This window comes from Aulonocara stuartgranti, assembly GCF_965226115.1.
Source record: "Aulonocara stuartgranti genome assembly, chromosome: 15".
Taxonomy (NCBI): Eukaryota; Metazoa; Chordata; class Actinopteri; order Cichliformes; family Cichlidae; genus Aulonocara; species Aulonocara stuartgranti.
In genome coordinates this window covers 4,682,753-4,702,267 of record NC_138951.1, presented here as the reverse complement: position 1 = coordinate 4,702,267, position 19,515 = coordinate 4,682,753, and the positions used below count along the sequence as shown (strand labels likewise).

General features: G+C 41.4%; 3 protein-coding genes across 7 annotated transcripts in view; all 3 read right to left on the bottom strand.

Annotated features, from left to right (window-relative positions):
* Positions 1-5,596, bottom strand: lamp5 (lysosomal associated membrane protein family member 5). The gene is made up of 6 exons (XM_082506560.1): positions 4,940-5,596; positions 4,276-4,454; positions 3,671-3,802; positions 3,196-3,292; positions 2,499-2,687; positions 1-1,137 (listed from the first exon to the last, which is right to left on the bottom strand). Exons 1-6 carry the CDS (start codon positions 4,998-5,000, stop codon positions 962-964), a joined length of 834 nt encoding a protein of 277 aa, XP_082362686.1. The 5' UTR covers positions 5,001-5,596; the 3' UTR covers positions 1-961.
* Positions 5,597-10,672: 5,076 nt separating this feature from the next.
* Positions 10,673-14,528, bottom strand: LOC309689874 (uncharacterized protein). The gene has a single exon (XM_082506549.1). The coding sequence runs from the start codon at positions 12,417-12,419 to the stop codon at positions 10,938-10,940; it is 1,482 nt and encodes a 493-aa protein (XP_082362675.1). The 5' UTR covers positions 12,420-14,528; the 3' UTR covers positions 10,673-10,937.
* A 145-nt stretch (positions 14,529-14,673) lies between these two features.
* The window catches only part of plcb4b (phospholipase C, beta 4b), a 75,367-nt gene continuing 70,525 nt past the window's right edge, over positions 14,674-19,515 (bottom strand). For all 5 annotated transcript variants that reach the window (XM_082506524.1, XM_082506523.1, XM_082506525.1 and 2 more), the window contains 4 exons: positions 19,451-19,508; positions 18,967-19,053; positions 17,826-17,862; positions 14,674-17,117 (listed from right to left, as the gene is read on the bottom strand). In XM_082506524.1, coding sequence (XP_082362650.1) covers positions 17,041-17,117; positions 17,826-17,862; positions 18,967-19,053; positions 19,451-19,508 — 259 coding nt within the window. In that variant the 3' untranslated portion in view covers positions 14,674-17,040. The remainder of the gene's footprint in view (positions 17,118-17,825; positions 17,863-18,966; positions 19,054-19,450; positions 19,509-19,515) is intronic.

Here is a 19,515-nt window from a genome sequence, read left to right as displayed (position 1 = left end):
TGAGTCCAGCAATTTATTTAGAACGAAACAGAAGAGTACGGCACAGGATTGCATCAGCAGAAGTTTATGCATAGAATTTGATTCTGAAAATAATTTACATATATTTATAGTTTTTTTTTTTCCCTTTAGTAACCTCATTTTCATAAACACACATCTCATCATTCAGTGAAATTCCTCGCTGTTTAGTACATAGTTTGTGTCAGATGGATGCATTTCTTTCTGCCTCTTGATATGTTCTGTACGTCGGTGCGGACATCAGATTTGCTGAAGTCAAAGCAAAAACTTTGAATGCCACTGTACTGCACACTACAAGACTGTCAACACTATGGTTGCATTCAAAATGTAATAATAAGAGGATTGGCTAAAAAAAAATATATGAAGGTAAGCTTATACAGAACCAACAGGAGAGAACTGAAATAATTTATCAGCCATTCCGGGAAGAGAAAGAGAGAAGAAGGTGGAAAGACAGCAGAAGCAGAAATTTCAGACATTTCTTTCAAAGACAAGTTGAATAAGATTAGGCAGAAGTGACCAACTATGATCCAGTGACGCGATGACTTTAAAAAAACAAACATACTATAACTTAGAGAGGTCTGAATAAAATTAGTTATTTTCATAAAAGCTTTACTTTTTTTTCTTATTTTAATTAAAACTCTAAGCAGATTCTAGACCAAGATTTAATTCAGTAGCCGGTGAAATTATTGTTTTTTTTGGTGGGTTTACACTCCCAGCTAAATCCATGACAGCTCTCCCCTCCCCAAACTGTCCCATTAATTTATGTTTCAGCTTTTCAAAAGTTCTTGTGGGCAGTACATGCTACACATTTATCAATCGAGGATTCAGCCCAGTGCGGGGGTCACGATTCTCTGTGGTATTAGAGGCCTGGAACAACAAGGAGACAAAGTCTGTCATCAGGTTAGCTTCGGAGAGAGCCGAGGGGAGCCGCTGCTGTGCCGGTTCACTACATGTTCTTGTACATGGAGCGATCTCTGGGGAGCTGGGGCTGAGCCGCTGTCAGCTTGAGGTGAAAGTGGTAGATTGTGAGGATGATGACGATTATTAGGCCCAGAATGAGGCCCAAGATAAGGGGGAGGGTCTCCTCCAGGCGCTCCCGCTGGTCTGTGATGCATTTGTAGGCTGCAGAAAGTAGAATGATACACAGTCTGTATGAGAAGGTGATCGAACGTGACTTACAAAGGGCAAAGATGGTGTGTAGATTATTTCAGAACTTATTTGTATTGCATGCTGGATGATATTTTTTTATACCTGAACTATATTGTTATACATAATATCAGGGTATTCTTTTATTCTATTCAGATTTAAGGCTGAACTTCATTTAGTTGTGTGAGTTATATACTTTTCAATGACAATAAATTGAATGCAGTCTAATCAGATGATTGTTTTCTTGATGAACTGAGTTTGTCTGGAAAGATTAAATTACCAGAAAAGACTGAGACTTGAACCAGTCAACATATTAGCATTTTTGCTTAGAGGTGACTCAGAGCTGTTTGATTTTCTGTCGTCACTTAGATAACTTTGGATGTTCTTGAAATGCATTAATGTCCTTCAACCTTTCTGCTTGTAGTTGTTGACATGAAGGAGACACACACGTGGCATCTCACAAGTTTAGTCAAGCATCTCTGTTCTCTGGACTTTTTCTCAGGGTGGCTGTAGCTCAGAAGGTAGAGCAGGCCATCTATTTATTGGAAGGTTGCTGGTTCAATGCCTGGTTGTGTTCATCGGGTTTGTTCTACTTATGTGCAACGCAAGGTAGAATTCTAATATTTCAACAAAATTAACAGTTTTGTTTTTTGTTATTCTTTTTTTGCACAATTGTTGTGATGATCACAATAAGTCATATCTCTTTTGGTTAGACTTTTTTTTTCTCTTTTGTGCATTTTATAGTTTGATACACTGGTGTTTGTGGGAGTGGGATAGGACACCTAAGCCATCATTGGATGTACAGTATGTATATGGGGGTTAAAGTTGAAGGTGCTTCTCCCCGTGGACAGCAGTTATACACACTAGGAGAAAGGCAGTGAAGCATTGCACAGCCTAGTTTACAGCAGCTAAGGGACAAATGATTCTTACAAGGTGATTGGACAGAGAGGTGAGTACGTCTATAAAAGCTGCATTCAGGGCAAGGATATGACTGCACTCATAAACTCCTAATGACCCCCCCCCCCCCCCCACCCCCTTTTTTCTCTCTCTCCCCCTCTCTGCATCTCTTGTGTCCCCACCTCCTCTTTTTCCTCTTGTCACCCTGGCGCCTTCTCTGCAGCCCTCATACTGCAGCAATAACACCCCCCAGAGAGCTCTGTTTGCGAGTCAGCAAGAGAGACGTACAGCTGTAGCACTCTGAACCCCCAGGATTTCTCATTATCATCATCATCATCATCTCTGTTGTTCCACGAAATGTGTGACCAGAAAAGCATGATAGTGTGTGTGGCAGCAATCGGGCAGTTTTTCGTCAAAGGGGTTTTCTGTTGTGCTCTTACGTTCACTGAACATGAAGTCAGATGCGATGTCAAAGGGCTGGATCTGGATGTCATACATGGAAACGGTGATGCCCTTCTGGTGGTCACTTGAGATAAGAGTGAGGGTCTGCTGTGCCGTGCACACATAGGAGCGCCCGGCAGGGGTCACCAGGGCTGACAGCCGGTGGGTGCTGGCTGTGTGCTTCCCAGCTGGAGAGAAATGAAAAGGGGGGGGGGGCGTGTTGTGAGTGGAATGTGAAGGAGGACATTATGATGCAACCAACACTAAGGTGCTTGTGTATGTAACTGACCTCTGGTTTAATGTAGAAAGGATATCCAAGTTAATAACTTGAAACATTCAAAGTATAATATAGGTGGCTCCTGTTGAAATTCTCCAAAATAAAATGTATTGAGTAACGAACAAAGTCTATTGGGGAGTAATTGTTTTTTGGAAGAGGTCCGATTTATTCATCCGGTTTTTTTTTCTCTCACTCAGTTGTTTAAAAAAATAAAAATGTGTAATCTCAGCTAAAAGTCACAGGGTGGAAAAATAAAAAATAATTAAAAATCTAAATTAATTTAGCTAAAACTCTTAATTGATGTTGGTGGGCGAAACTCCTACATTCCTACACGAATCAGCCTCTAATTCCAGCTTAATGCTGCTGGGAAATGAATGAGGGGAAGTTGCGCGATGGAAATTGCTGAGTCTGAGACTCACGGTTGTATGCGTTGATGAAATGCGATGTCTCCGAGGTGTCGTAGACGAACTGAACCTTGCTAATCTTCCACACCTCGATGCCCTTGTCACGGAATTCCTGCAACACACGGGGAGACATAAACACTCACGCACACATGCGTCAAACGACGGGAAAGGTGATTTGGCCTGCGCTCGCGAAAAACTGAGTTACTCGATTTTTTTAAAAGACTTTTGTGTTGAAATCTTTGGGAAATTACCAAATTCTGATACATTTGTTAAATTTACTGGGAACGTTTCTTTTAAACCAGAACCAGTAGATTTAATTATATTTAAATCACGGGATTTGCACTAATTTTACACAGGCTACGCGCTGTTTCTGCGTGTCAAAATAATGTAATTGGCAGCCAATTTGTGAATGCACGCATTTTCTTAAGACTTATGGGGATATTTTGGTTACATTTCATGTAGTGTAGATACATTATTTTCGTTTACTCGCCTTGGAAAAGTAGATGCGGAGGATGTAGGCGTTGTTCTTCCAGGTTATGTGGATCTCTGACTCGGTGCTCTCACATTTCCCCTCGATTTCTGCGCCACGGGGGAGAGTGAACGACGCCTGCTCGGTGATCAGCTGCAAAAACATTCAGCAAGCGTCAAGGTGGCAAATAGCGGACTGAGTTTCCAATGAAAGAAAGCATTATCTGTGCGCCAGATTGCACTGTAGTGGTATATAATACAACTGCATGATTCTGAATTTTTTTTTAAAATTAATTTTAATCTCTTTTAAATGTTTCGAAAAGTTTGCTGTTATCCGTTCTTTATAACTGGACTCATAAGAGAGAGGTCAGCATTTTGCGCACAGCCGTGGGTCACAAACGCATATTTTAAATTTATCGTAGGCCTAAATTTATTTAAAGTAACTCTTTCTTCTTAACAGGAGTTTAAAGAAATCACATTGAATACAATGTAAATATTTTACATCTTAAAAATCCCGTTTCCGATGTTTCGATCCGTTTTACGCACAAACCAAAACGTTTAATTTTAAGCGGGTTTCTCTCATTCCTGAAGCATGCGTTGTATTAAAATTCAGTGGGGATTCCTTACGTCTATCCCGTTGAGTGCAAGCACGTCATATGGCACGAGGAATTTTACAGCGAACTCCACCATGAGACATGTTGTGCCGTTCTCTCGAACCGCGAAGATGGCTTTGTCTGGGTTGTTGGAGAGACCGGACAGGTTTTCACCTTCCTGCTCAGCCAGCACCACGGACAGCGCCAGCACACCTGACGACAAGAACAGAGGAGGTGAGCCTGGTGACAAATGGCTCGCAGACACACTCACGCACACATTTGGGCCACCCCTGAAAACATGCAGAATCAGCAGAATCTGCGTCGTAAACGACTGGAGTTTAAGCTGAAGCCACCTGGCATCTTTTAGATCACCTCGGTTTCTGGTGACAAAGTCAAAAACGGGTTAAAAAACCGAGAGTGAAGTCTGCAGTATCAGGGGAGCAACAGCACATCACGGACTGCAGTAAGAACAGCCTCAGGAAGTGACAAAACTACAACTCTTCTTACATTTGAAGCTCTTTTTTTCCCACCCAAATGAGGAGATAAATAATGGGTGAAATACGCCAACTCATGGAAATATAAGAACACGCGCGCACACGGAGCCAGTAGTGGCCAGACACAAGCAGTGCACGTGCACGCCCATACACTTACACACACTGCAGTAAGGAGTCACGACAGCTTCACACACACTTTCTTACCAAACACAGTGAACAGCAAAAGTCGGGCGCTCTCCGTGGTGCTGAAACCGAGACGTCCCATCGCTACCAGCTTCCCCGGAGCAGGAAAAAGAGCGGGGGCTAAGTGACTGGGCAGCCGGTGCTGAACCCGCGAAAAGAAAAGAGAGAAAGGAAGGCAGTGAGGGGAGGGAGAGAGAAAATGACAAAAAGAGAGAGCGAGAGAGAGAAATGGGGGGTGGGGAGAGAGAAAGAGAGGAGGATTGCCTCTTCTCAGCGCCAAGAAGTCACGCTCAAATCATCGTGAATGCTGCAGGAAAGAAAAAAAAGTCTCCAGGTTGGGCGTGAGATCCGGTTTGCGCCGCAAAAGCTGCCCGGCACCGAGGAGTTCTGGCTATCCAAACCGACCTCTCCTTTCAAGGTTGACAGGCTTTAACCCAGCGACAGCCTCTGCACGTTATTAACGTCACGAAGAATGATCCCTCTTTTTTTTTTTTTTTTTTTTTTTTTTTAAAGAAAGAAAAAGTCGCTTAAGTTAAAAATGATCGCGGCATGCAGTGTCAGTTATTCCCGCAGTGCTGTGGTATCCATGTCTGTGGTAAAGCGACTGCAGGTTGGGGTTGAAATGATGGATGTCTGGAGGGAAACACCGACAAAACCTCTCCCCCTCCTCCCTCTCTCACTATCTCAAACTCCACTTGTGCAAGGTTGAAGCCAAGTGCGTTTGAGAGCGAGAGCTACAAAACGCTCATAATGAGATTATCACTCTTTCTCTGCCAAAATAAGAGGGGTGTGAACCCGGCACCGGAATCAGTACAGCACTTAGCTTTCTCTAACTTTACACAAGGATGATTTTGAACCCACAAGATCAGAGAAAAATCTGCGCTTATTGACCTTATGGAATTAGGGCAAAGTGTGAATAAATGTTTTATGTAACACTCACTACCACAAACCTTATCGAGGGTAGATGCCACACAGACGCATAGACATCAGATTTAGACTTTATTTGATGTTAAGGTGTACTGGAAGATACAGAAAAATCTCACAGCACAACAAGCTTATGCTATACATAAATAATACATATTGTGTATGGCACCAGTGGCGTGTCCAGCGGGGTGGCCTGGGGGGGCACAGGCCACCCCCCCAACCAGACTGGCCACCCCAGGTGCCACCCCAAAGGCAAAACAATAAAATTCAATCAAATATCAAATGTCCGATTATGTTTTCACGGTGAAGCTCAGATATCCGAGTGTAACTGAATGCAGCATCGCTTCTGCGCTATGTGCATCACGTTAGCAAAGGTAGGAGAGCCAAGCACGAAAGAGGCACTGCAGGAAACAATTTTTCGGTGAAAGAAAATGAGGACAGAATAAATGTCCCGGTAAGTAATATTAAGTTTGTTGAGTTTAGTAAACTTCGGTGAAATTAGAATACCAAGGAAAAAATAACAGTTAAAGAATTATTGCAGCCGTCGAATATTTCAGACAGTATGCTACTGAGGGCAGCTAACATAAGAGTTATGAGTTATAAGATATAATCTAAGTCGTAACATTGCTGTATGGAGCTGCAGATTTGGTTGCAGGTTAACATAGCTGGACTGGCCATCGGGCATACCGGGCATATGCCCGGTGACTTTTTTTGTAATGGCATGAACAATGAGAGGTGGTGGATCGGCCAGATGCAGGTCGATGTGTAAAAATAACTCAGTTGTTTGGTGGTGGCTATGGCGGGGCTTCCACAGAGGCAGCAGGTGGATGAGGGAAAGGGAGGCAGGAGGAGAGCCCCGAGGCAGCCGCCGGTCCGAGTGTCAGGTGAACTGAACTTCAGGTAAGAAGTTATGAGCTGCAGTCTATCTGGGTCAGATATAAACCAAGTTTAGGTGGAGTTTATTTTAGTTGTGCTGACTTTTTACCGTCAGTTGCAATAACTCGTACTGCGTTCTAGCCAGCTTGACGAGTTTTTATACAGCTGGGTGGTGCTATGATGCAGAGGTGGGACCAAGTCATTGTTTTGCAAGTCTCAAGTCTTTATCCTCAAGTCTCAAGTCAAGTCTCAAGTAATGTCAGGCAAGTCAGAGTCGAGTCTCAAGTCACTGGTGTAAAAGTCCGAGTCAAGTCACAAGTCTGAAATTTTGAATTTCAAGTCCTTTCGAGTCTTTAAAAAAAACGAAAAAATAATGTTGCAGTTATGCTAAATGTAAATATTAGACCATGTAATTTTAAAATCTGTGTTTTTCTCAACACATGACAAAATAGTGAACTTAGAAAATATACACAAATTGTGAAATTGCACCTCTTTAAAATGCAGCTCAATTAAACCTAGCTCCAAGAATAATTTTCACCGACAGTTCTGAGATAAGCTGCATGTTATTCTTGGATGCGGTTGTAGGACCGGCTTTAAAATCGCATGACAAAAATATCATACACATAAAAATAAACTGTATCACCAACGTAGCCTGGACAACATTTGCTAGTTAGATGAAGTCAGCTATCTCATCTTAGCATATTTATATGCATATTTATAATCATACGGTTCTTGGAGTGAGTGCATACACTCATGAAGTTTAGTAACTTCAGGTCACTGCAACAAGCCCAGGTACAGTTTACCGACGGATGGGTGCAGGACCTTGAAATGCACCGTGTAGAACGAAAGACCATCGTACGTATCATAAGTTTACCAGTCTCACAAATCGTCTTCATAAATACACATTCGTTAACCGTTTATTAATAGGACCTTTGAGCTCAACGGTAATTAATTAGCAGTGGAAATAATTTCTGGTAGCATTACAGAAATGTAGCAGTGACAATAATACTGTATGCTGTAATCGTACTGGGCAATTAGTGATACAAAAAACCTGTTTTATCCTGTGAATAAAAGTATATGTTTTTGTCAATGTACCATAATAACAGAAGCGAAACGCAATATTGTGTCAGGACAATTCACTATTTATGCACAATAAATAAAGGAGCATAGCGCGACAATTTCTGTTCAGCGCCAGACTTGCTTGTAACCTATATCACCAGTTATGTTATGAAAATGACGTATTAACTACTAAAAAACACTGACCTTTGTGTAAATGCTTGGAGCAGACTAACCTGTGAGCTGGAGTGTTCTGGGACGTTATATTTGGTCTTTGAATGGCTGCAATCCAGTCGCCTCTTTGTTACTTCGGAAACATGGCTCGAACAATTTCTCTTCAATGACGTAATCCGATAACAACCGATCTCTTTACCCGTCGGCTTCCCGTGGCTGTCATGCGACCGGCTATTGCAGTTAATAATACAACAGCTTCTTGACATTTTTGTGTTTCTTTTTTATCGCTGTGTAACAGATTTCAATTGAAAGCCTGCATGCGCTAATACCGCTTGCCACGAGTTCCCAGAATCCTTTGCGGTTCTACCCGTGAATGACGTCACATTTTCAATCTCTATATAATATGCATGTTAAATTTTATATTTGGGGTAAAATATCAAGTCTTTTCAAGTAAACCGGTTCAAGTCCAATTCAAGTCCCAAGTCATTGGTGTAAAAGTCCAAGTCAAGTCACAAGTCTTAGAACATTTTTTCAAGTCAAGTCTAAAGTCATAAAATTAATGACTCGAGTCTGACTCGAGTCCAAGTCATGTGACTCGAGTCCACACCTCTACTATGATGTTACTGATAGTGAACTTTATTTTATTCATAAGGTTAGTTAGTAGAGTTGCCAACGGCTCCTTAAAAATGGAATGGTCCCTCATTCAGAGAAAATATTACACGTTTGGTGTTGAGCTGAGAAGAGACCCAGTTTGTCCCGGACTTTAGCTAGAATGGAAAAAGACACAAAGCTGGAGTTATTCTGTCGTAACGCTGCACAGCTGCCTCTTCTTCTCTCATTCTCTCCCCCTCCCTCTCCTGTTTCTACTTTGATCATGAAACTGATCAGTGATCAGCTGATCAGCTTTTCTCTCTTGTTTGTTTATCGCCCACTTTGTGCCAGAAAGAGGAAACCAGCGGATGTCGCGCTAAACAACAGCAGCACGTTTAAGCTTGATCAGCTGTTGTTAGAATTTATTTAATATTAATTTCTAGTATCAGCTGATGTTTGCTGGAGCCACAGCTGTAAAGCTGCTGGTCAGGATGGTTTGGATATGTGGTGAGAGGGAAACATGAAGATGAAACCAGGAGATGTCCTTACTGAACCATCAGAGCTGAACAGGTGATGGAGAAACAGGTTTACCTTTTAGGTGACATGAATGAGTTGAAGTTATGAACTGTTTCTGAGAGACAAATAACACCAGGATCCTTTTTTATGTAGCTGACAGCTGGTAACTGTGCAGGGGCGGGTCTAGCAAAGTTATGCCAGGGGGCCAGGTAGGGCATTAACAGGGAAAGGGGGGCACAAAGAAATACTTTTCTATTCAATTCAATTCAATTTTATTTATATAGCGCCAAATCACAACAAAAGTCGCCTCAAGGCGCTTCATAGATACAGAGAAAAACCCAACAATCATATGACCCCCTATGAGCAAGCACTTTGGCGACAGTGGGAAGGAAAAACTCCCTTTCTTATTCTCATTTAAAATGTCTCACTTTTATTAAATAATTATCTAAATCTTACAACCAAAGTTTTTATCTGACGTAAAATGTATAGAAATCATACATATACCAACAAGACAGTGTACATATGGAAAAGATATATATAAATCTTATAAAGTTTGTATCTGTCTTGTGTGAAACTTGTATGAAAAGCATACAAGAGTAAAAACAGATATAAGATCCCTTGAAAAATTATATAATGAAACTTGTATGTTTTGGATACTTACTAAAACAATATATGAAAGTAATGAGAAAGTGGCCACTTTCATGAGTAAATCATGTAAGCCTTATATGATTTACTCATGAAAGTGGCCACTTTCATGAGTTAAGTCATATAAGTTTTTACTATTTCTTTTCCATATGGGACTGTCACAACAGCATTTGTTTTCATTCAAAGGCTTTATGGCTTTAATACCTGGTGGGCCGGTCTGTAGTCAAAATGCCCGATTTTCTGTCCCAGTCCAGCCCTGCAGGTTAATACTGGCAGTGTCACGATGCCAGCTGACTGTATTTCATCATCAGCCAGTGCTGTTCTTTATCAATATTACCAAAGTTTACCATAAGGCAGCAGAGAAAGTATTTACTTGCTTTCAGGTTTTATTCAAATGTTAGTCTTTTCAGTTGTTTCCCCACTTTTTTCCTGTTTCAAAATCAAACACCAGTTTGTGAGAAGATTATCTTCTTTTTTTAACAGGCAGATAAAGTTTTGCATTGGCATTGGCTAATTTGTCAATTGCTTGTTACAAATGTTCGTATTTTAATATTCAAAAATGTTTTTGCCCAAAACATATGTGCACTATATGTCAGTAAAAATACTATGCAAATATTGATGTCCTTGACTGCTGAGTAAACACTGACAAAGCACTGATTGTATCTCTTGTACTTTATCAACGCAGTATCTAAAAACTTTGCACCGTAGTGGTTAAAATCTCATTCTAATAAGAGTTAAAAGCACATTCGGTTATTAGGTTTATAGGATTATTGAATTATGGTTAATGGTTGGTAGAATTTTTTTTTTAAACATTATCTGCCAATTACATCTGCCACCCTTCTCCAAATCTGTGCCCCTACCTGGCCCCCCCAACAAAAATTTTCTAGACACGCCACTGTATGGCACATCACCTCTTCACCTTTGATGAACACTCCACCTACTTTAAAGGGAGTGGCATATAACACCGGACAAAGTTCCAACCATATACTGACACTACAGCATACACAGTCGTAAGGCTGCGAGGTACTACGCAAACAGTTTGATTCATTTGTACTTTAAATATGGGTGTAAATGTAAAACTTTAGTAGCATGGATTTATTTTTTCCACTCCAAACGGAGTAGATCAAAGATGAATGCGTTCTGGTAACTCTCACGGAAATTACCGGAGTTTTGAAAGTCATGTCTAAACGATCTTTGTGGGAATCCGTTCTTAAAGTAACGCGGGCAAACACGCTTTTTAAGCGTTTGTTTTTCTCACATGAAAGTCAAACTCGCACTTGACGGAGCTGATGCTGTCGATGCTGGCTTTGCTGTCGACCTGGGGATGTTTTTTAACAGCCTGTGGAAAAGTTTCTGATCGCGGAATCCGCATTGAAAATGCCGTCGGATCCTGTTCCAGCTCTTTCGCATCCTTTTCAAACTCCGGGAAAGTAAAGCGGCGCAACATTTTGTTGCTCAATACAGAGAAAGTCGCGGCTGCAGATGAGGCAGTCGGTGCCTGGGGAGGTTCAGCCTTGCCGGGAGACCTTTCGCGCCTCCTCACGGTTCTAGATTTACGCAAAGGGACCAGAGTGCGCTCAGGAGGTGCGGGGCTGAGCATGCTGGTTGGCAGGCTGCACCTTTTCTTATAATAGCTGTCGGGAAATCTGTGTAGACCGAAGTCTAACATTTTGGTTCGTTCTGTTGCCAACTCATTCTCACTTTTGTTGGCAAGAATGGGGGTCATTAAAATGCCCAGAGCAGAGGGCGCGCTGGGTCTGTGGCTGTTTCTGCTGGGCCGAGGCGAGAACAGTGTGGATCTTTGAGCCTCACAGCCCATCGTTAGAGGGGGGAGGGGGTCATCTGAGGTGGTCGGCCTTCCCTCGGTTTTCGGATGCTTAAGGTTGGGAGAAATACAAGGACGGGGTGCAAGGGTCGAGACTTCAGAGAGGACCAGATCAGGTGGAGGCGAGGAGGCGCCTTCGTTCTCCGTTTCAAACTCCTCTATCGAGTTCATGGATGGCAACCCGCTCCGCTTTATCCGCGGGATTGGCTGCCGGGTGCAGTTTGGAGCCAATAGGCAATGAGCATGATTACACGCTCGGAGGACCTCCAGTCTGTCTGCTAAATGTCCAACCTTCTTCTCCAGCTCGCCGGGTCGCAGCTGCGCACTTCCACGAGCGCCTCCGTCCTCGCGGCCCTTTTTGGAATTGTTGGTGAGAGCGCAGATGCATTTAGTGTGACCAAGAAACTTTGCCACTCCAATAGCAGAGTTTCCAACTTTGTTTTGTCGGTCTATCTGAAGACCCAGCCTCTTGAAAGCTCTCACCAAAAACTCGACAACGTGCGCGTGACCTGCCACCGCGGCGTACATGAGCGCTGTGTTTCCCCACGAGTCTACAATCTCCGGGTCCGCGCTGTTTCGGACCAGGATCTTCACCGCGTCCAGGTGTCCCTGCTCACAGGCGTGACTGAGCGCTGTGCGCCCGTTTCCGTCCCGACAGTTGACGCTGGCGCCTCTGTGCAGCAGGAGCTCTGCAAACTTACACCGAGCCTGGGCATCGGGCAGCAAGACAGAGGAGATGAGGGGAGTCTGTGCGCCCTCCGTTTTGGAGTCCACGATTTCCCCATCCAGCGCATCCAGAACAAACCGGGCCAGGTGGACTTTATCCTTGGAGATCGCATCCAGGAGGATCTTGGTGCCTGTTTTCCCGTTAGACTTCCCGGGAGCTTTTAGCATGTTTATTAGAAGATTATTATCCAATAAGTTTATTAAAATTTATTTACGAAAACTCATCTTTCTATTAGTAGAGCAGGTTTGGAAAACCTCTTTCCCCCCAACGATTGCTGACAAACAAAGCCTCCACCCTAATTTTATAGTGAAAGGGAAGCTACGGAGGAGTTGCCGGGCAACGCAAACATAATTAGCCTACCACGCTTTGTTCTTCTTTTCTAATGGAAATACTTTGTTTACAATGACATAAAAAAGAGCGTCAGCACTGGAGCCGCCTGTGTTCAAGAGAGGACCTGGCTTATCAATTCACTTGTTGAATGTGATGAGACAGCAGTCGTTATTATTTGTGGGGGGGCGTGGGTGGTGTGCTTGTGCCCTACAGTGTGCTTTAGAACACAATTATCAAATCAGAGAAGATGAATAATCCACATTACAGCCGGGAGAGTATATGGTAGCATCTGAATGAATCACATTTTCAGTGACATCATTGGTGCAGCTTAACTACAAAATTGGCAGCACGATGTTTCAGCATTCCAACTAACAAAACATGCTTACCTCACACCCCTGATATACGTCTTCCTCTGGCCTGCAGTGTTTTCTACTATCCTCGATTGTTTTTGTGCAATGTTTCTCATGTAAAACTGTAAAAAAGCTAAGCAAACAAAAGAAACTATTTTCTTTCTGCAAAGTTTCACTATGACTGCAGAAAGACTGCAGGGCTGGTGGTGGTTATAGTGTGACAGCATGTTAACATTTATGGTGCCCTCCTCAGATGAGCTGCACAAATGACTACATGGTTGGGAGAAAATTTATTTATTTAGGTTTGGGTAACTTGGGCGCAATATTATTAGTGCTGTGTAATACTGTAAATTTAGGTCCATCCATCCATCCATTCGCTTCCGCTTATCCTTTTCAGGGTCGCGGAGGGCGCTGGAGCCTATCCCAGCTGTCATAGGGCGAGAGGCAGGGTACACCCTGGACAGGTCGCCAGTCTGTCGCAGGACCAACACACAGGGACAGACAACCATTCACACTCACATTCACTCGCACATTCACACCTAGTGACAATTTGGATTAATCAATTAACCTATCCCCAAAAACCAGGTAAATACAGGACCAGTGTTGCTGACGCCAATAATAATTTTAACTTATAAAGGCAGCTTATGTAGGTGAGAGCAGTGTGTCGTAACTTATGAGGAATCCACATCATTTCCAAATTCTGAACATTAATGACACTAAATCCCTGCACTTTTTACTTTCCACTTTAGTTAATACAACAAAACACACCTTTCAGATTTTCATGTATTTTAAAACTGGAGCCCTGCAATGTAAATGTGCCCATCTTTAAAGCACTTTAGGTCGACTGTTTTTAAATGTGTTAATAATAAATAAAAAAGGCTTGATTTAGCAAAAACAGGTTCAGGCATTTTTCGTAATGAATGTTTGAGGTGTTTTTTCATTCCACCAAAAAAGAAGATAGGATCGATACTAGTATGAATCCAATACTAATACCTGCGTTGATATTGACACTATCGCTATTTGAATCAATGCACTTTTATGTATACACTTTGCATACTGCAAGGAAAAAGCTATTTAGTTCTTTTATATTCAAGCCCAGGCAGACAACTCTACAGCTAATATTTTGAAAACCAGGCAAGCGTAATGTCTTTATATTTATACTTACACTTTCCTAGTCTAACAGACTACTCAAAGTAGCTTTAAGTAGCAAATCACAATTAACTATGATGCTTTATTCTGCTTTATCTACCTGACATCTACTATCAATTTAGAATCACTACTTATTCTAACATGCATGGCTTTGAAGGAAATCGGTGCACATAAAGGAAACACAGGGAAAACATGCTAATCTCACTCAGCCAGCATTTGAGCCAGGAACCTTCTTGCTGCTGCACGGCAACAGCGTTAATCACTCTACTATTTAATTCAATGCAGTTCAAATTGTATTTATATAGTTCACAACAACTGTCACATCGAGGTGGTTAATATTGTAAGGTAAAGTGAGCCATCTGCCCTGGGGCATTTTGGGGGGGGGGGGGTTAAGGAGAGAGCAGACGGATACATGACAAATGACACTATGGATACGTTGGATAAACAGAAGTACACGCCTGGGGAAATGTACATGATTTTAGCAGTACTGTACTTTTTCCCCCCAATTGGAAATATTTTATTTCCCTCAAATTCAACAAGGTTAGGTCAAACACAGAGTACGTTCTGAGGAAAACACAAATGAGCCACGTAATTATGTCCCATTTTACACCTGGATTTATTGAGACACATACTATAAAACAGTATTAAAGGAGCTGGATAACAACAGTATTTTCATTGCTATAAGTTCAACAGTACAATATAAATACAAAAACACGCACAGAATGTCTGTCGACAAGCTACAATTCAAATAGAAAATAAAGGAGATACAGTAGAAACTGAGGAAATGAAATCAGTGATGTTGCTCTGCAAAAATAATCTGCTTTTTTGACAAACTCGAGAGCCAAAGGTTACATGTAAATCACACAACAGAAACATTCAACTAGTGCAAAAAAAGCTTCTAACATAATCATCTTAAACTACACATTATCTAATATATAATATATATTCATTTATTTATATATACTTTCATATAAATAACCCCTTAATTTGGCATTTTATCATTCATAAAATAATTTAAACATCCTAACAGACACCGAGTGGCACATTTGAAAGCGATGGAATAAAATTTAAAAGCACTTTTACTCATTTATCTCTACACTAGATATGTGGTGAGAGCTTTATATCGTGTTGTGTGGTGCAGTATAAGGGCAGACTGGAAAACAAGAAAAGAAAAAGAACAAACTCAAAAACAAAACAATGGTTGATCATTTTTCCCTCACCCAGCAGACCCACTCAATCCCCAAGCCCTTAAATGGCAGAACACAACTGGTCCAAAAGTAAATTAAACTACATACATTCCAGTATATACAAGAATATCCCGTCTACCCTTTACATATAACACAGCAGAATAAAACAGGGGAAAAAAAACAAACAAACAAAACTTTTTAAAAAAGGCCAAAATACCCATAGGTGCCTTTATCCTTAATGTTTTTATATCATTACATGACTTTTTTGTCAGTTTAGTCAATGTTAGTGTTAAATTATAACAGTACTGCACATCACACTTTTAATTCTCTGCAGAGGCATCAGGGCACAGTACCACCACCTCCAACATCACCTCTGTAACATCGTTAGGAAGGGAACCTGCTGTAGACAGGAGTGAACACCAGAGACTTCTACGAATCTGTTATTCGGTCCACCCTCCTATAGCCAGAGCAGGACAGGGAAACTGCGAGGTTTACAAGCTGAGGGTGCTCAGGTGCAGTCAAGAATCTATAAAGGGAGCACTAGCATTCAACAATGCTGTAATAATGACAAGACAAAGAGACGGCTGCCAGCCAAAGTCAGATAGAGGAACGGGCGACAGCAAGTGTGGAATACCGTTTACTGTTACAGCTATGAGGGAATTATCTTGTTTGCATAGTGTACGTAGAGTACCAAAAGTATTGCAGTTTAAACTGTACTCATGGAAACGAGTAAAATACATGTAAATGTAATTTCCAAGTGCAAAAGAAGCACAGCTATTAAACCATCTCATGAGTACCTAAAATTAAAGTAAGTGAAACAAAAAAATTTGATTGAGGGATTAGCATGTATTCCCTGTGATCCCTTTATAGTATTCTGACTCAGCATGACAATAAACCTTTTTTATAGTCATCAAAAAGTCAATAACATGTCTTTGTGATAAGGTGGAGGATTGTGTAACATGGAGGGAGAAAGGGGGGTGGGTGTTGCCACTCTTAATACAACAATTTTATTTTTTTAAAAATACATTCTTACTGAAAACAGAAAACCTACAGTAGTGCACCGCTACATGTTCTGTGTTTTTGTTAGTTTTTCTTCTCTTTTTCTTTTTTAACTTTTTTTGACAGCCTATCAGATACAAAGTGCTCAGGACACGACTGGTGTAGCATACAGTGTATTTCTCATACAGTTGATTCATTTGTGCTGAAATGACATTAAATCTTATACATACTCTTCATCCCTCTGTTTCTGCAGCGGTTCATTGGATACTGCTTTTTTTTTTTCCTTCGCAAAAATGGTCAAATTGGGAACAGAGCCTGTTTATGTGACCTGTCATGAGCCGGCGTGTGTGTGTGTGAGGAATTTGGTGTATGTGTGCTTGTACTAAGTACTGCTAATAGCTGAAGAGAACATACAATGTGATGGCAACAGAGAATTTAGATACACTAGAGGAGACGACGTATTTTCCTGTGTGTTCTCCGAGGTAACGTTTCCTGTCTCGATAAGTGGTTAATCCCCCCTGACAAACGGTGATAAGCACCAATGGCTCAGTGGTATAAAGATAGTGGTTGGAGAGCACACGATGCATGGCTGAGTGAACAGAGCAAAAGAAGAGGTGTAGGGCCGGGGCTGCTGTGTGTCTGAGCGAACATAAATAAAACACAGAAAGTGATGCAGGAAGGTTTTCATCTCTGGACTGTAGAGGGCTTTCTGTGGAGTGTTTTCTGCACCTTCTTGTGTTTGAGTGTACAAGTGTGAATGTGTCTTCCCAGTCTCAGCCGCTCACACCACTGTGGCAGGTCTGCGGTCCATCTCCTCCTCCAACTTCACCATCTGCTGCATGTCCTTCGTCTTGGAAGAGATGGAAGACAGTTAAGACAGACAGACACCTTCTTTTAATGTGTGCAAGTGGAAGATTTTCTAGTGGATTTGTACAACTTTTGTGATCAATTTGTGTTCAATTTTTAGTAAACAATTTATCAGTATGGGCTTCAGATTTCAGGATTCTGTTGGGTGTATCTCTGAATTGCTTGGCAGGTAATAAAGCCACATGCTTAGTTGGAGTAATTGTTGCCTCAGTGGGACACAGTGACATACTATGAAAGTAAATGATTATGAGCTGGAGTAGAAGCACAGAGGAGCAGGTTGTGAGCTGGCTGTTTTTACTTAGTAATAGCTGGTGAGTCATGGTGATAAATGACTTGAGCTTCTAGTTGGCACTCCTGACAGCGCAAGAGCTGCAGACTAAAAATGTGGGAGTGGAATTTCATCATACAGAGGAAAGAAACACTTTCTATTTCAAACTGTGCAAATCTCTTCAAAGACAGGCCTGTCGTGTACTATTCCCCTGCTGTACTCAGGGCTGAGTCACTTGAGTAGATCATTATAGCAATCATTTAGATAGCAGATAAGTCAAGACTTAAACAGGCTCGGTGAAAAACTGAGGCAATGAAAACGTGACTAGGAGGAAAAGACGTGAAAGGAAACACGATCACTGAATGATGCAGTGACAGAAAGGTGATGTCAGAGGTAGAGATGAGGGGAGATGGCGATGCCTACCTTGAACCTGTTTGTTTGCATGGTGTGATTTCAAAAGCTGTGCCGGAAGAAGCAAATCAAATTAAAAGAAAGGAAAATGTGCATACATGTGAAACATGTACAGGTACTATGACAGATGGTAAAATAAAATGCAAAAATGGGGACATGATGACGTAAACCGTACTTTCTTCTATTTGTAATGTCGGGGGGAAAAAGACGCTGATATTATAATCTGGCTTTTTTGTTTGTTTGTTTGTTTCATTTCAGCAGTTTTGTTTATCTTTAGTAATTCAGGGCAAATCTGATCCTAACTTTGGGGGAAAATTTTTGCATAAATAATAATTATATCACAAGCAATAACAACAGCAGTCAATATGGCAGTGAAGGAAGTACAGTTGTGTTTAGAAGTTTACAAACCCTCATCATGAGCATTAAAAGTATTTGTTTGACAGCACTCACTGGATTTACCAATATGCAGAACAATGGGAAAGTCCAGTGAACTCAGTAAAGATCTAAGAAAGAAATCTGTGGAATCACACTAGTTGGGAAAGTCCCTCTGAGCCATTTCTGGTACTGGTACATTACACAAAGTGGATGAAATATTGAAGAAGAGTGACTACCTCCAAATTCTTAAATTTCACCTCAAATCAACAGCTAGATAGTTGAAAGTTGGGCACACCTAGTGGTGCCCAACTTTCCAACAGGAAAATGATCCTAAACTGGTTACAGTGCTGGAGGAATATATACACAGAGGACTGGAATGTGAGTGTCCGACTCTGAAATTCAGAGAAATTATCTCCACTAAAGATACATGCTTTACATTCATTCTACCCTGGAAAAAGTTAGTGTTAAAAAAAAGTTAAAAGCCCGAAATTACAATGACAGTCATGCCCATGATGAGGGAATGTAAACTTATGACAGATGTATCTAGAACATTTAACTAGTCCCAAAGCTTGAGTGTCATTTATACTTTCTAAGCCGGTAAAGCAAGAAGCTCCCTAAACTGAGGAATGTTCTGATATGAGCAGGATATGGTCCAATACTAAATGCTGGGTTTAAACAACAGTGTTAACAGCTTAGATAGCAGTAACTGTGATTGCTGTCACCTATCTAGATCAATTTACACTGTAGTGGCAGTAAAAGGTAATTTCCTTCTATGTACCTGCTCATTGAACTTCTCCAGTTTCTCCAGCTGCTCTCTCTGGTTTTTCTCTAGCTGCTCCATCTCCTTCTGATGCTTCATAGCCAGCTGCAGAAACACGGAGACAAAGGCAATAAACTAAATTGTCATAAATAAATAGCAATGTTTTTTATTACAATGAAATATGTTTTAGTAGGGGGAGTTCATTTGGAGCATTTGATTCAAGATTAATGATCATTATGCAACAGTGTGTTGTAAAACAAAATTCTGATGTCGTCACAAACAAGAATGACAGGCTGTCTCAGCCTGAGGAAAGAAACTACTCTGAGGTTGAGCGCTGCAGGAGCAACAACTTCTTTATCACTTGCCCAATGGCAGCAGGGGGAACAGACTGAGGGATATTACACTTTGTATTTAAATTCCAACAATGTTAATCCAGTGCACAGGCTAAAGGAATAATGATTGAAGTGCTCTTCAGCTGAGGAACAAAAAATAAACATCCTACCCTCTTCCTTTCATCCAGGAACTTCTTGGTGTTGCTGCTGTTTAGCTCTCGCACTCTCCTTCAGA

Excerpts from the sequence above, each read along its gene's own strand:
- lamp5 (XM_082506560.1), bottom strand. The coding sequence starts at position 5,000 with ATGGGACGTCTCGGTTTCAGCACCACGGAGAGCGCCCGACTTTTGCTG. Across the intron at positions 4,455-4,939 it reads TTTGCTGTTCACTGTGTTTG|GTGTGCTGGCGCTGTCCGTG; the intron begins GTAAGAAAGTGT and ends TCTTGTCGTCAG. Across the intron at positions 3,293-3,670 it reads TCCGCATCTACTTTTCCAAG|GAATTCCGTGACAAGGGCAT; the intron begins GCGAGTAAACGA and ends CGTGTGTTGCAG.
- LOC309689874 (XM_082506549.1), bottom strand. The coding sequence starts at position 12,419 with ATGCTAAAAGCTCCCGGGAAGTCTAACGGGAAAACAGGCACCAAGATC.